Raw genomic sequence first — 16,157 nt, forward strand, 5'->3', positions numbered from 1 at the left:
TTCTGTTCTAACCAATTTCATAGAAGAGAGCTGCACGACCACTGTGCAGAGAGAGTAAAAGCACAAACAGGCACACAGCCTTGCTGTCAGGACTGCTATAGTGAATATGAACTTCTTCTCATGTCAGAGGTCTAATGAGGCTGCTAATGAGTCTGCTCCTGCCTGGTGTTGGGTCACCTGTCTGTGATTTCAGCAATAAACTGGGTGAAGAAAACAGAGAAAATTCTCTAATTTCTCATTCCTATCAACTCCTTAATTACACCTACATTGTGAAAGTTACAGGAAATATTCTTATTTACATGTTCCAGTTATACTATCATAGAGGACAAACAATATTGGCATATTATTCCTTATGTCCTATTTCAGATTTTTTTTTTCCAGAGAATGCTTTAACGATTTTACAGCAGTTGAGACCACAACAAAATGAAGAAAAGGTGACAAAGTATTTGGCATCCTTTGAGCTCAGTCCTTCATTCATATGTATACACTGGCACCTGATGAATAATGCAGGCACAGAAATCTGTTAGCAGTTTTGCTGTTCAGAAACACACGATTAGCATTGCGCTCACTGCAACAATTATATTCTTGTTCTCAGAGGTCATTCTTTAAATTCGCACAACTGTCGCTGTATTTCTGGAAGTAAATAAGGCGAAATAGACATTAGAGATGCAGCACGGTGCATGCCACACGGCTACCTTCTCCCTGTGCTCATGGCAGCTTGCCTGCTGCTGCTCACACCTCTGAAGGAATGGCATTGCCAGGTCTATGGTAATAAGCAGGAAGCAGGAAATATGTAATTGAATAAAACCTGGTCAGGATGGGAGGTTTGTTCTCGTGCAGAGCTGCGATGCTGGCAGCCTGGATGCTCTGTGGGATACAGAACCTCACTACAGCATGTGCTCCTGAAGCCTCCCTGGAGGCATTCAAGACCAGGCTGGATGTGGCTCTGGGCAGCCTGGTCTGCTGGTTGGCGACTCTGCACATAGCAGGGGGTTGGAACCAGATGAACACTGTGGTCCTTTGCAATCCAGGCCGTTCTGTGATTCTGTGAAAGCTGTCTCTGGGAAGGTGGAAGTCCTGCTCTGCCTCAGGAACAGGGGCACAGGTGGCCCTCCCCCCCCAGCAATGCACTGTCACTGCCATAGTCTCTGGCTCTGCACACTGTGCTCAAAGGCTGCCCTGATCGGAGCTGCTCGGCTGCTCCACTATCTACTCTCTCTGGCATGCCAATTTGTGAATAAGTTATTTAATAATTACTATGTAATTAGAGTTCTACTGATCCCTGATGAACTGAAATCCACAGACAATGCCTATCAAATGAATCATTACAAATCTATATAAATTACATGGTGGTGTGTGCCAATGCCATGATGAAATTCACAACTGTCTGTAATTTCTGCAAAAGGAAACTTAATTAAGCCAGTGTTACAGTTGCACATCTCCAGCCAGGGTTGGAGAAAGAGAACTTCTCCAAGGAAAACAGGTCTGCATAGCCACCGAGAAAGGGAGGGGAGTGCAGAATAGTGGTGAATATTGGTGTGGGTTCTTGCAGTTATTAGCAAGTCATTGAATCACAGAATGGCTTGGGTTAGAAGGGACCTCAAGGATCATGAATCTCCAGCCCCCCGCCACATGCAGGGCTACCAACCTCCACATTTAATACCAGCCCAGGCTGCCCAGGGCCCCATCCAACCTGGCCTTGAACACCTCCAGGGATGGACGGGGCATCCACAGCCTCTCAGGGCAGCTGTTCCAGCACCTCACCGCTCTCATAGGAAAGAACTTCTTTCTGACATCCAACCCCAGTCACAGAGAAGTTTTCCACTTGGTACAAATGTGTATTGGAAAACAGGTAGAACCAGGACAGCCGGTGCCTCGCTGCTTGCTAGGACAAGTTGTCCTGCAGACACACAGTGGGATGAAATGCTTTCATTGCCCAGGGAGCTCTTAGAACCTGAGATCGAGGAGCAGAAGTCTGCAAACAGCCTATGTGGGGACAGAGGATCCAAGCACACACCCCAAGGAGTGAATGCAGACAGCAACGAATGCTTTGCAAAGTTGCAGGAGAATCAGCCAGAGGTCACATCCCAGCACAGCCACTCACATGCCCTTGGGGTGCAGGAGGAGCGTGGGTGCCCCTGCACAGTGCTGGCATGGAGCTGCACTGCAGCTGCACTGCAGCAGGGCCTTTGTTTGCTGTGCAGTAGACCTGAGACCTTAGGTTCATTTCTTTAGCACTGAGGGCAAATCTCTCTGACAAACTCACTAAGCTTCTGTGTAGAAATAATTCCGGCTGCCTGCCCTGCTGCTCGCTGCAGCGGAGTGCCACAGAACCCAGCTCAGCCAGGATTTATTGGTGACAAGATCGCATCCATTCATTTCTGGACCGACCTCATCCCTTGGCCTAAATGGCCTTCTCACAATGCTTTATTGCATTGATTTACATGCAGAGGCAATGCACTCTCAGGTTTGCTCTGCTCAGCTGCTATTGCTCAAATATTTATACAAGGGCAATTTCCCCGTGCTCTGCTGTCACGCACAGCAGCACAGCCAGGTCCTGCTTCCAAAGCCCTGGACAAGCTGAGCTCTGAGCAGAAATGATGAATAACAAGCAGCTTGGTCACCCCTGCAGCACTGCTGTTCTCCTCACCTCCTCCCAGTGTGCAGGAGTACCACTCCATCCAGGAAACTCGCAGGTGCTTTGGGAAAATCTTTGTGCAACAGGGGATTGATGGCTTTGTACAACAGGGGATTGATGGCTTCAGAGCAATGCATTTAGTAGGGCGTTTGTTACAAAGACCATAAAGACCTCCAGGAGTTTCTCACTCACAGGGCCACCTTCATGCCCTGGAGGTGTGGATCTGCTCGGAGCTGGTGCCGTCCTCATGAGGCATCCTAATGCAGACATCCCAGCTCAGTCGTGGAATGAATCATAGAATCACAGAATGGCCTGGGTTGCAAAGGCCCACAGTGCTCATCAGTTCCAACCCCCTGCTGTGTGCAGGTCGCCAACCAGCAGCCCAGGCTGCCCAGAGCCACATCCAGCCTGGCCTTGAATGCCTGCAGGGATGGGGCATCCACAGCCTCCTTGGGCAACCTGTTCCAGTGCCTCACCACCCTCTGGCTGAAAAAACTTCCTTCTGATATCCAACTTAAACTTTCCCTGTCTCAGTTTAAAACCATTCCCCTTGTCCTATCACCAGCCACCCTTGTAAACAGTTGTTTCCCCTCCCGTATAAACAGTCAGGGACAGTGTGTGGTTGTTTTGCAAGAAAGGCTATTTACTTCCATATGTCACCTGTTCAGGCATTCACATTTAAGCCCTATTTGAGAAGGGCCATGCTCTGCGTGTGATGCTGCCATGCTGTTACCAGGAACCACCGAAAGAGCGTTTGGGCGCTGGCACAGGCTGCCCAGGTGGAGTCACCAGCCCTGGAGATACTCAAGAGCTGTTTAGATGTTGTGCTGAGGGCCATGGTTCAGTGGGGTTCAGTACCAGTGGTGGCAGGTGGGCAGTTGGACTGGATGATCCTGCAGGTCTTTTCCAACCTTGGTGAGTCTATGACTCTATGAACCTACTTTTCAAGCTCAGTTCCAGGTTGAGAAGAACAGTGTATTTTCTTGAAGCAAAAATGGAGACGACAAGCTGCACACAACTGTCTTTAGCTGTAATATCATAATTTTAAAAGCACTGAACCATAGAATCATGGAATCACCAAGGCTGGAAAAGATCTTGATAAAAGCATTGAATTCTCAATTGATTTAGAGAAAACTCTGTTGGATCCTCAACCCACAGCTTCTCCACTCCGAAGGGCATTTGCCCACAGATGGGCAGCACTAAAGAATGCCCCACAGCAGCACCAGGATAGAGAAGGGACTGGTGCCCCATGTACATTTATTGGCTAAATAAATAAAAGATATACACTGTTCACCCAGAGGGTGGTGAGGCACTGGAACAGGTTGCCCAAGGAGGCTGTGGATGCCCCATCCCTGCAGGCATCCAAGGCCAGGCTGGATGTGGCTCTGGGCAGCCTGGGCTGCTGGTTGGCGACCTGCACACAGCAGGGGGTTGGAACTGATGAGCACTGTGGGCCTTTGCAACCCAGGCCATTCTGTGATTCTGTGATCATGTCTAATCTGTGGTGTGTTTTACTTTAAGGTGAAATTACTTCACAGGAATTGGAATTTTCTCCTTCACTTTTAGAGGCTTATTGGGACACCTCAGCATTTGATTTCGTAGTGGGCAGACCACAAGGGGCAGCTGTTCTCCATGGTGTGGGCTCACCAAAAAGGGTTCAAATCTCAGAATATGTTGTTAGCTTTCCTGCAGAAAGGAAAAAAGAAAAAAAAAAAGATATTTCCTTCTGATTTTCTTCATTTCACAAACTGTTTGGATGCCTGGGACTGTGTAGCAGCTTTCAGGAAATGTAAATAAATGCGGTGGAGATTATCTGTGTCTATTATTTTTAGTAATCTTATTAGAGAACACATGGCATGATAGATGCAAACAATTTTTTTTTTTTCAGATAAACATTGGTTTCAACTAACTGCTGCTGTTCAATAACCCAGAATTTAGTAGGCAAATCATCCTTCTGTCAAACCAAGGCTGTTTTGTCGCTGTTGACAAAAAGTTACACAAAATGAAGACAGAAGCTCTCATAGGTACAAGCAGGATTTGGGCTTTCACCCAAAGAGCAGCAAGCACACAGTGCTGACGTCTGGAGTTTAAAATCCACGCTATGATTTTCATGAAAATTCTTGATATTCTTGATCTTTTTTCAAAGTCCCATATTTTTGGCCTGAGCAACCCGTTACATAAAGTAAAGGCTCTCCATTTAGCAGTATATTTTAATGAAGAAGCACTCATTTTCATTCTCCTGACATGGGAATTTTTCATCCTTTGTCTCCCACCAGCGCTTCACAAACCTCCCCCACCATCCTGAGACCAAGCCTGCAGCCTGCATACCAGATTGAGTCACAAAATGTATTTATGTCAGTATTTATAACACTTCTCATTTTCACCCCATTTGTTACGCATGTTCCACTTTGGATTTTTCACTTTTTCTCATATGTTAATTTACTTCAAGATCTCCTACCCCTTCTGTATCATGAAAGAAACACCGGTTCAGAAGGAGCCCTGACCTCCTTTGCTCCTCACCCTCATCAGGGCGCATTGTAGGGAATGTCCATAAATGACTACGAACGCTTTAATCACCGTAATTAGCTGATTAGCTGAAAGAAAGTGTACATGTGCTGCTAGACATGCTTGTAGACATGCTTCAGCCTCTCCAGACTATCATATTGCAGTAGAAATATGTATCTAAAACATATGGTTACAACTACACAATTTAAGAGTACGAACACAAACTTCACAAAAACTAACACAAAAGGCAACTGCTGTAAGGAGCCATAATAAAGATTAACATAAATTGCTCCCCCTCAGACACAAACATGTTCTTTAACTTCTAAATGTCAAGGAGAAACATATGTTGCTGATCTTTCTCAGAGCAGCTATTCCCACCTTGTGCCATCTCAGTCACTTATTGTCATATCATTCAGATAAAGCTCAACCTGGAGAATGGATTCCTGGAACACTTCTCCTCACCTCAGTAATTGCTACCTGGAGCAGCAGTCAGCATCTTTATGGAAGGATCTCATGCTCAGCGTCTAACAGAATTAGTATGACTAACATAAATGGGAGATTTGGCCATTTATCTTATTCTGTGTGAGTATATGAATTCAAGGTGCTGTGTCTCTAACTCTGCTGGACTCCCTGTCTCAGCACTGCTTTCTGACACTGGTTCCTAAGGCATATTTGTGATGTGAAGTAAGTAAACACGCTGTTCAACTGCATCTCACATTGGTCTTACGCTGCGTGAGAAAGGGGAGAGAGAAGAGGCTTTTACCTTGCCTATAAATTACACTGGAGATGGTTGGAAGTTCTCAGATAGTTGTTTTCCATTGGGAATGCAGTTACTCCATTAATGTGCCCTGGATGAGCACCCTCATCTTTGAGAGAGGCTCCCAAGGAACTGACCCCCAGACCTGTAACCCCACTCCTCTAACTCCCCAGATTCACACACGCTGATCAGGAGCTGGGTGGCCCTATCTCAGGCTCCATCCTTGGTGGGTCACCTCTCCTGTAGCAGCCAGGCTTCTTCACCCAGCTTAGACATGGAGAGCAAAGCAAGGGCTTCAATGAGAAGCCCCATCAGCCAAGACAGAGCATAGGGAAGAACTAAAACAAAATCTCCTTTGGTTTACAACAGGAGAGGTGTGGCACAGACACGAGTTTCCAGATGGGACAACACACTATGAAAAGGTCTGACTTGGTTTTATAATGGATATTCCACAAAACCAGGGGCATGTAAGGGGCATGGACCTGGATGCCCCTTACAGAGACCACAAGAAAGCATGCTGGCTCAGACATCCCTTCATGTTTTGTTTTATTGCCCCTGAATGCATTTTCCATCTGCTCTCTGTCCATCCACACTCCAGGAAAGTTGGAACTGTGTGTTCAGCAAGAGCTGGGTGGGTGTTCGGGCACTGACTGCACTGCAGGACCAGACACCTCCGATGAAAACAGTGGTGTATGGCATCAGCCCTCTGCACTGCGACCTTCTACAGGAGACTTTGGGCTTCAGCCCAACATAATTAAATCAAGAAACGTCTTTTGATTTACTGCAGCAGTCTTTGAATCAGCTTCTAATGAGTACAGGAGTTTTCACTTACATTCTATAGTTATATGAATATATCTGTATGATTTTATATGTGTCACCCATCTGGCTGAGACATAACACAGAACAACACCAATTTAATTGTGATTTGTTCTAAGGATCAGAGTTTGAGAGGTAAAATAGTAAAATATTTCTTAGGTTATTGGAGAAAGCTGAAACTATGGACAAAAAGGGAATTTCCCTGGAGAGTAAATTTCTTTCTGAAATATCAAATTTGGAAGGTCAGCCAAAGCTATTGAGCTAAAACTTAGCAGAGACCCCTTGATGTGGGCAAATACACAAATTCTCAGTCAAAAGAAAGCAATGGCTGAGTTTAATGATGACACCAAATGGTGTGAACACAAATCCCAAGCAGTCTTTGCGTGACCTCCAACAGACACTCAAACAACTGCTGCTGGCAGGCCCAGCTCCGTCCTCCCGGCAGCAAGAAGAGTCCCTTCAGGAAGGTGACTGCTGCTCAGACATCAGACCACATCAAATCCCCATCACTGCAGGCATTCAAGGCCAGGCTGGATGTGGCTCTGGGCAGCCTGGGCTGCTGGTTGGCGACCTGCACATAGCAGGGAGTTAGAATGAGATGATCATTGTGGTCCTTTTTAACCCAGGCCATTCTACGATTCTATGAACCGCCTTTGCAACGCAGTCACAGCAAGGTGCTGTCTGTGCAGCCAGCCCTTGGCTAACCCGTCACCACTGTTATTGCCAACAGTAGTGCAATATGTTCAGCAGTACATAAAGTCAATAATTTCAGATCATTCCCTTTCTTGTTCCAGGAGAGGCTTTTATGCACCTGGAGACAGATGTTTTGACCCAACACTGCCCTTCCCTCCTTCTGCCCCAATTTCATTCTTGGTCCTGAGACCATCGATCTCTTCCCATAGTGGGAAGGAGAAGACAAGTGGAAATAGGCTTCATCTGCAGTAAGAAAATGCTTGGTGTAAATATGAAGGAAAAGCTGCAAATGTAGGAAAGAAGCAGAGCCATATCCTGACTGTGATGGGGGAGGACCCCTCTGGGCAGTGAGAAGCAGTGGAAAAAGGCATTGTGGCTACAGCCGTGCTCTCAGTGAAATGACTGTGAGAACCCCCAGATCCCATAAATCCCTGCTGTCCCTCATTGTTATGTCTTGGGACAGCAGGAGAGGGAAGGTTTGCAGATCCACGAGTCAGGCTGCCAGGAAATTGCCAGAGAAAATGGTTGTCTGTCTCAATGTTAATTTTGTTTAGTAGACGTGGCATAGCAAGACCACTGTACAGCTCTGCAGATACCCTCAATGCTCCTGGATCTTCAGTGCCCCAGTAGACACATCCAATGCTACACCAACTATCCCAAGGAACGCATATGTTGTTACATGCAATGTGCTGTTTACAAAGAGTTAACTTAAAATTTTGAAAGAATATTAATTTTTTGCACTTCAGACATGAAACTCAATTAAAATGTTGGCACAGCAGATTGATTAGGAAACTTTCTGTAGGAACCAGCACACAATGCAACGAACACATGTAAATGGAGGCACGGTCTGGTGCTTCCTGGCATGCAAACTCTTTGAGACAAGATCATAACCATGTTGCACTACCAGTAAGCTCACAGTTGGATGCTTATGCAATAAGGTAGTTCTGTTTAGCTGCAGCAATTACATTAGCACTGAAAATACTGCCACATCCCTCACATGCCTTGTTGTGCTCTCCTTCCCCTTCCTAACGTCACTGCTGACCTTTGCTGCAGCCCTTCATGGCTATTTACATTTTAGAACAACTACTGACAATATGTCTGATTTCTATATAAGCCACATCCCCCCAAAGCTCAGCAGCACCTGTGGGGCACAAAGGCAGCCACTGAAGGGCATCATTCCCAGGGCAGCTGCCGGTGATGGGCACGGGTGCTTCTCCTCTATTGCAAGGGAAGGTATCCCTTCCCAGGTGAGCTGTTTATAGCACTCATAAAAAACACTCAGGAGTGCCTAGGAGATGTACTTTTAAAGTACAAACAAAATAATGCCTTTACCTGAGAATAAACAGATACCTATCTGCTTGAGACGCAATGATTATTTTCATCTATCTTCTGAGAGGTGATGGCTTGCTTCAATCCAGACTTTTGAGGTGTCTTATCTTGTAGAAACACAGAGATCACACGTTGTTGGGAATTTTATGCCCCTATGAACAGCCTCTTTCTAAGCAGATTTACAGTTCCTACAGATGTATAGATTAAATCTACATTCAGATTGAAAATGTGGGATTTCAGCAGCCACCCAGTGTCCTGCTGTAATGCAACAAGTGCTCAGGCAGAGCAGACAGCCTCCCAGCGTGACACAGGTTTGATGAAGACCAGCACTTCAGCCCTGACCCCACGTACTGGGACATGGAGAGGCTGCGTGGGGACAGGACATGCTCCCCCGGGGACGTTGCTGCTCCAGCAGCAACGCTGACCCCTGCCTCACCTCTGGCTGCTTCTCAGAGTGATGGCTGAACCAGCCCACCTCGCTGCCAGTGGTTAATGATGGCTCGCTCCCCTCATGGTGGCCTTGCAAATTTATCTGCAGGAAATTGCCTTTTGCCTTGAATTAAAATTGCACCAATTTAAAAGCAAGATCTCCTTAATTATTACTCCATTCTCCATTGGTAAATGAAACCTCATACCCTGAGTCCATATCATAATGCGTTTTCTGCAGAAATTGGATTTCATGAATCAGCAGGTCTATGCCTTACTTACAGGAAAAGAACACATTCTTCTTAAGTACCAAATATTCTGGGAAAAGCCAAGGCGGGCAGCACTACGCATGTGATGAATTAGGCCCATAGATGGCAGGATGGGACCGTCCAACACAGCTGCTGGGGAGCCTGCACGAGTACACAGCCAGAGGACAGGAGCAGTGTCAAAACCCCACGCATCTAGATGATAGGAAGGACTTGGACATGGGTAACTACCAAATTGCCATTCGTTATTGATTGGAGCCACTACTGCTCTGTGTTTTTCTCACACAGCTCAGTTTGTCCATTTTACAGCTGCTGACAAAATAAAATGCAAGCAGCGTTTCACGAGAGAAAATCCCCTCTGTAGTATCAGGGAATCCATGTTGAATAGGTTGTTACCCTGGGAGACTTTTTCTTCTCTTTTATATTAAAAAAAGAGAAACTCTTTCCAGATGATGTTAATGCAAACTCTGAAGAAGGATAAATGCCCACTCCCAGGTCGAATGCTCTTAATTCCCAACTGAAATCCAGGTCGCCCTTTGGGAACCTCTCCTTGTTTTGATTACAATCAGCAGCAGAAAACAAATCCCTCCGTCTCAGCCTTCCAGACACACGTCAGCAGCTCCCCCACATCCCAATGGAGTGGTCAGAACAGACCCCCATTTCAGCACTTCCCACATCCCACCCCTCTCACCACAGAGGATGCCTGCTGTTGCTGTTTCTAAGAGTGCACTTGGCACTTACCTGAGGTGTTCACCCTCTGCACTCAGTGCACTGTAGCAGTGGGCACGTTACAAAAGAAAAGCAAAGAAAGCTGATAGAACCCTGGCAGCAACAGAACTGCTTTGTTCAAAATAACCCAAACCTTTGCTTTACTTTCTCTGAACTGCAAAGTCACCAAATACCACTTGCTTCTGGTATAATATTCTTCTGTTCTCACTTTTTGCATTTTCTGCTTAAAAGATGTGCTGCATTGTGTTCACTTTGTTAATGATTGCTCAAATCTGAAACGGAACAGAAGGAAAGACCTCACACTGCCTTCTGCGCATTACACTTCTGTGGTGGTGGGTTAAACATCCCGATAACACCGACACAGGGGAAGCACGGCAAGAACAAAGCTTAGTGGTTGCAAGGTAATAACCCTAGGATTTAAGGAGATGAAAATCTGCAGTCTGATTTCCACTAAGGAATATCTTCATGCATGTCTTTCAGTATTATCGCTATGAAAACAGGAGAGATTACCACGGAAGTTCAGCTATGAACGTCTTTGGATGCCACTAACAGATGGCTAGAGAGTCAAAAAATGTGAAATACTATGAAGTCACGGTTATAAATATCTTTCAAGTAGGACATTTGAGACCCATTTTATGTAAGCTTCATGTAAAGAGTATCTCAGCGCTCTGCTTTGCCTATCCCAGTGGCTGCTGTCTTCATCAAAGGACTCCGTGGCACCTCCCCTCTGCTCACCCCTCCGCCCGGTGTGTGCAGCCAGAGGCATGCAGTGCTGGGCTGCAGCTCAGAGTCCCCCTTGGAGACGCCCTAAGGAGTTCTGAATGGTGCTCACAGCGCTGCCTTGGCCGGCCAGTACAGAAAGGTTGTGCCATGCCAAGTGTCCGTGCCACAAAGCAGGCTGAGCCCTCGCGTATCTTTTTGTAACTTGTTGCTGCCCCCAAAATGTGGCATTGCTTCCAAAACAGAAGCCCTTTTGCAGCACAGAAGAAACAACCAGCTGTGTTATTTCCCACTGCTGAGGAATGCAACGGTATTTGTGTGCCTTGTGATAAAAACGAGGAAAAGAAAAAGCACGCTGACATCTTTCTGCTTTTGAACCCAGGCATGTGGAAACAAACGAGCACGAACACTTGTCACACATCTCCGTTACTTACGGTTGAGAGGCAGGCTGGCATTGGTCATCCCAAGCTTGTTGGCAGCAACACAGGTATAGTTGCCAAAGTGCTCTTCTGTCACATTGGTAACAGTAAGAAGTGATCTCGTGCTATAATTTTTAATAGTAATTCCTTGTTGACCACTGATCAGTCTAGAAGGTAAGAAAAAAAAAGTCTATAACTTATATACCGTAAGCAATAGCCTTTTTGATTTTGTTCTTTTAACAGATATAGCTGATAGCACAGTAATCAGTTTGCACGTGATCCTGCTGAACGAGCTTATCAGTGGGGCTGCTTTGGGAGGCTGCTGGCAGCACTGGAGGTGTGAGGGGAGCAGCCTCGGGCAGTTTGGCCCATGGCTGGACTGGAAGCAGCACCCCCAGTGCCCATGTGCACATACCCACACTGCTGTACCCAGTACCCATATTGCTGTACCCAGTACCCATATTGCTGTACCCAGTACCCACACTGCTGCAGCAGGGGCAGGCAGGAGGACGGAGCACGGAGACAGACAGCTGTCCTAAAGGCACTGCGCCCACTTCTGACTGTTACAGTAAATCCTTCAGAGGGTGTTTTTCACAATCTGGTGGTTGTTCACAACCCTGTGCACCTCTAACTGATGGTAGATTGGGATTACGTAGCCAAGAAAGAGATTAATTAGGATAGTGACCACAATTTATTTTACAGCTGTCTATAGCAACAAACTGAAGTTGCTATTAGGAAGGATGTGCTACCACAGCACCGCATCCTGAGACAGCAACTTGAGCAGAAATCAGGTAACAGAATGCAGGAGAAGTCCAAACACAACTGTTTTCACTGGGCTCCCTTCCCTGAGCTGAGCCTTCCATGGCCCTGTCCCATACGGACTGTGCAGCTTTCAGCGCTGCTTCCAGGCCATGTCAGAAATACCACTGCTCTGGCAAGAGGAAGATGATCAGTTCAAATTTTGTCGTTGCATGCAGACCACATCTTGTCAGATGGGAACAGTACCCATGTTATTAAAGTACCAGCTATAGCTGATTGCTCACAGTGGATTCCTCATGTTTCCCACGACACGGTGCCATGCCTGGGGACACAGCACAGAGCCACGTGGCTGCCAGAGCCTGTGGTCAGCTTTGGTCACCATGAACACAGCACCTGCAGGACCTCCCTTTGCTGCTATAGGAACCTGATTTTGCTGTTGTAGGAACTTGATTTTGCTGCTGTAGGATCCTGATGCTTTCACTTCTGAGTCAACAACCACATCCCTGCCCAGCTCACTGACTGCACACAGCATTTGCTACCTGTGTGGAGCACACAGTAGCATCTCCACTCATGTGCAGCCACCCTACACATCTCCTTACTCCACTGCTCCGTACCATCAGCTGTACATGGAAATGGAATCTCCTTTTTATTTTGGGGACTGTGTCAATGCGTGGAGAGAACACCATGTGTCAGTGCCAGTCCCAGGGGATATCTACCTTTGGTTTCATATTTGAATGACTTCACACTATTGCAGTATATTAAGCCATTATAACAAGTTTTGTTATTTCAAATGTAGGTTTTGTTTGCTTTATCAAGTAGAAGAGAATTAATATTTTTAGATGAGTGGCTCTTGGGCTTTTTCCCCGTGGCTGTTTAATTTCTGAGATGCAGTTCTTCACCGCCCTGTAACACAGCATACTTGAGCAGTTGTGAGTTTCAGATACCAGACTCAGCACAGCAAAGCCTCCTCCCCTCCACAGGGAATCCCTCTGCAGCTTTAGAAGCCAAATGCTATCATAATTTTAAGGAGCTTTTACTAACTTTTCACCCAGTCCCTTTTTAATGTGATGCATTTCAGCGCTTTGCCTCCTGCTCAGAATTTAAAGTCCTCAAGGGCAATCCCTATACTGGCTCCTTCCCCAGCTCCTTTCTGGGTGCCACCACAGCAGCCCTGTGACTGCTCTTTGGAGAAGAGATTTCTCTTAATACTCAGCCAGCCCTGCCCTGGCACAGCACAAGGCCATCACCTCCCGTCCTATCGCTGTTCCCTGGGAGCTGACCCCTCATCTCTCCAACCTCCTGTCAGGAGCTGTAGAGACCCATAAGGTCCCCTTGGAGCATCCTTTTCTCCATACTGAAACAGCCCCTTCCCTCAGTTGATCCTCAGTCTATGCGGGCTCTCCATGGCTGTGTGGTCTGCACGCCCATGGGATGGCAGGCAGTGCTCTGGGTTCCTCCCCTGCTTTCCCCAAGCAGTGCTCAGCCCTGAGCTCGGTGTTCCCAAAGCATGGCAGGAGTGCAAGGAGAGTTAATGAGCAGTGACTGCTGCAAGCCCAGCGATGAGGGAGGAGCAGTCCTGCATAGGACTCACAGGTGGAGCTGGACACAGCCTGTGGCTGGTCTTATTTTTAGTTTTACTGCCTTTTTTTTGTGATGAGATGATCCTGGGAGTAGGAATGAACAGTGTGTGTGCAGCCCTCCCTGTCCTACGAGTGGTGCTTTGGAGGCTCCCCGTCCCTCTGTGGCTGTGTTTTGTGAGCCTGCTAACAGCTCTTGGACGAACAATGATGTACCATTGGATTTAACAGAATATTTGAGCAGTGAGACACAATAGGACAGTGCTTGTCTTGCTGATTATAGCAAGCCTCAGGTGATACAGCAACTGAAATGGAAAACAGAAGGCACAACTTCTGTGTCCTGAAATGCTCTGCTTATCCTTTCCTGCTGCTCTTGTGACACTGAATGCACTCAAGAAGAAGGGAATTGGTGACTTTTATAAATAGAGGGGTGATTATCACGCTGGAAATGGCTAATTGAATCCAGAGTGCCATGGTCTATATTAAAACCTGTGCTCCAACAGTTTTTTCTGCTACAACTCCTCCCCGACATATGTACAATATGACGTGCACCCTTGGAAATAGGATGTAGATGAATTTCTCCAACAGAGGGAAAGTCTGTGCTGTTACATGTAGTAAAGGTTGATTATGGCTTTTCCAGAATGCTTTGATCTATGGTCAGAGTGCGATGGCTGCGACTGCTGCGGGAAGTCAGGAAGGAGGGAGAGCAGCGCTCCTAAGGGGAGCAGCTGGCCAGTGAGAAATGAGCTGACAGATGGCTCCCTATGAAATATGGTCATTAATATTCCCATGTCAGCTCCCACGTGTAATGGGATCTTAGAGCTGATGAGAAACCCAGTGCTCAGAAGCCAGGACATTCCAGCAGCTAGAAGGTGTACCTGCACAGCTTCTACCAGGGTTTTATCCTGCACCAATGTTTAAACTTCACATTCCGTGAAGATTCAAGATCTTCGATGAGGTGAGAGTGTGAAGCAAAACCTCCTATTAGAAACCAATCCTACAGAGATATCTGTGACCTTCACCAAGCACAACCGACGCAGAAGCGAAGCTGGATGCAAACACGGGGCGCGCACTGAGGTTGCTGGACTCAGTCTGGGCGCTCCTGCAGAGAGGTGCTGCTGCTGTGCAAGGGCTGTGGGCACCGAGCTGCATTGCAAGGCCCCTTCATCAGCCACCCCTGAAACCCGCGGTAGGAAACCTACGGAGATGGCTTAAAAAACCCATATTCTTAAAAACAATCTCTTTTTATTAGACTTTTCCAGTGGACATTTTCTGGCTGCTGTACTTCAAAGGCTGTAATTACTAAAGCATTTTTAAACCCTAGGCTCATTATGGCAATTATCACCATCACAGCCCAGCTGCGGACAGTCCTATTACGCCTCATCTACCAGCACAGAAACAAAAGCTGAAAGAAAACTCCACGACTCCCCCTGGGCAGCTCTGCAGCTCGCAGGGCAGGCAGGTACTTACTTCCTCTCTCCTCTGTACCACTCAAAGACCGGAGCAGGAACGCCCGCGCCTTCGCACCGGATGAGGCCGTTCCCTCCGAGCATCACTCCGCTGGACTTAAGTTCCTGAATTGTGGGGGCAACTGAAAAAAAAATTGTAAAATAGACATTTGCATACAAATCCGAAGACGGCCCAACTCTGCTTCTCCTCAGCGCTCTCTACGTTACTCAGCCTGGTGTGTGTTTTCCAGCTTGAGTCACATTCAACCGTGTTTTCTTCCGGCCCTGCAAAAATGATCTCACACAGAAGATTCTGACACAGATCTGTGTATCTGGTGCAGAAACATAACTGAGACATGGAGAATATTAGTCCCACAGTGTACAGTCTGTTTTTTCAATCCGTTCCACTCAGTTACTCTGTACAAAGCACAGTGACGGCTGTTGGGTTCAGGAAAGGCATGGCCTCAACTCTTTGAAAGGGTAGATAACAGCAGGATGAGGGGAAATGGCTTTAAGTTGAAGGATGGAAGATGTAGGTTGGATGTCAGAGGGAAGTTCTTTGCTACGAGAGTGGTGAGGTGCTGGAACAGCTGCCCAGAGAGGCTGTGGATCCCCGTCCATCCCTGGAGGTGTTCAAGGCCAGGTTGGATGGGGCCCTGGGCAGCCTGGGCTGGTGTTAAATGTGGAGGTTGGTGGCCTGCATGTGGCAGGGGGGGTTGGAGCTTCATCACCCTTGGGGTCCCTTCTAACCCTGGCCATTCTGTGATTGTGTAGCTCCGAAGTGAAGACCACCACCAACACTGCTCTGCGTTGGGTCCTCACAGCAGCACTGGGCTCAGGGTGCTGGAGCTGCTTTGAGCACCAAAGGCCCACATACCCTGCAGCCAGGACCCAGCCACAGCTACACAGCACGGCAGGGCTGCCCCACCACTACACCGGTACGGGCTTGCTTCTTTAAATACATTCTCTCTTCTTAAACAGTGAACACAGTAAAGGGGAATAAACATTTCAAGCTCAGAACTACAGATATAAATAAAGACAAAAAGCCATAGCTGATTCTCTCAGTTGCCAGCAA

General features: G+C 47.1%; 1 protein-coding gene across 1 annotated transcript in view; it reads right to left on the reverse strand.

The window, feature by feature from the left end:
• NEGR1 (neuronal growth regulator 1) overlaps positions 1–16,157 on the reverse strand; it is a 188,515-nt gene that overhangs the window by 43,471 nt on the left and 128,887 nt on the right. The window contains exons 5-6 of the mRNA XM_085231420.1: positions 15,105–15,225; positions 11,314–11,465 (exon numbers count right to left, since the gene is read on the reverse strand). Coding sequence (XP_085087546.1) covers positions 11,314–11,465; positions 15,105–15,225 — 273 coding nt within the window. The remainder of the gene's footprint in view (positions 1–11,313; positions 11,466–15,104; positions 15,226–16,157) is intronic.

This window comes from Meleagris gallopavo, chromosome 10, assembly GCF_905368555.1.
Source record: "Meleagris gallopavo chromosome 10, MGAL_WU_HG_1.1, whole genome shotgun sequence".
NCBI classification, from domain to species: domain Eukaryota; kingdom Metazoa; phylum Chordata; class Aves; order Galliformes; family Phasianidae; genus Meleagris; species Meleagris gallopavo.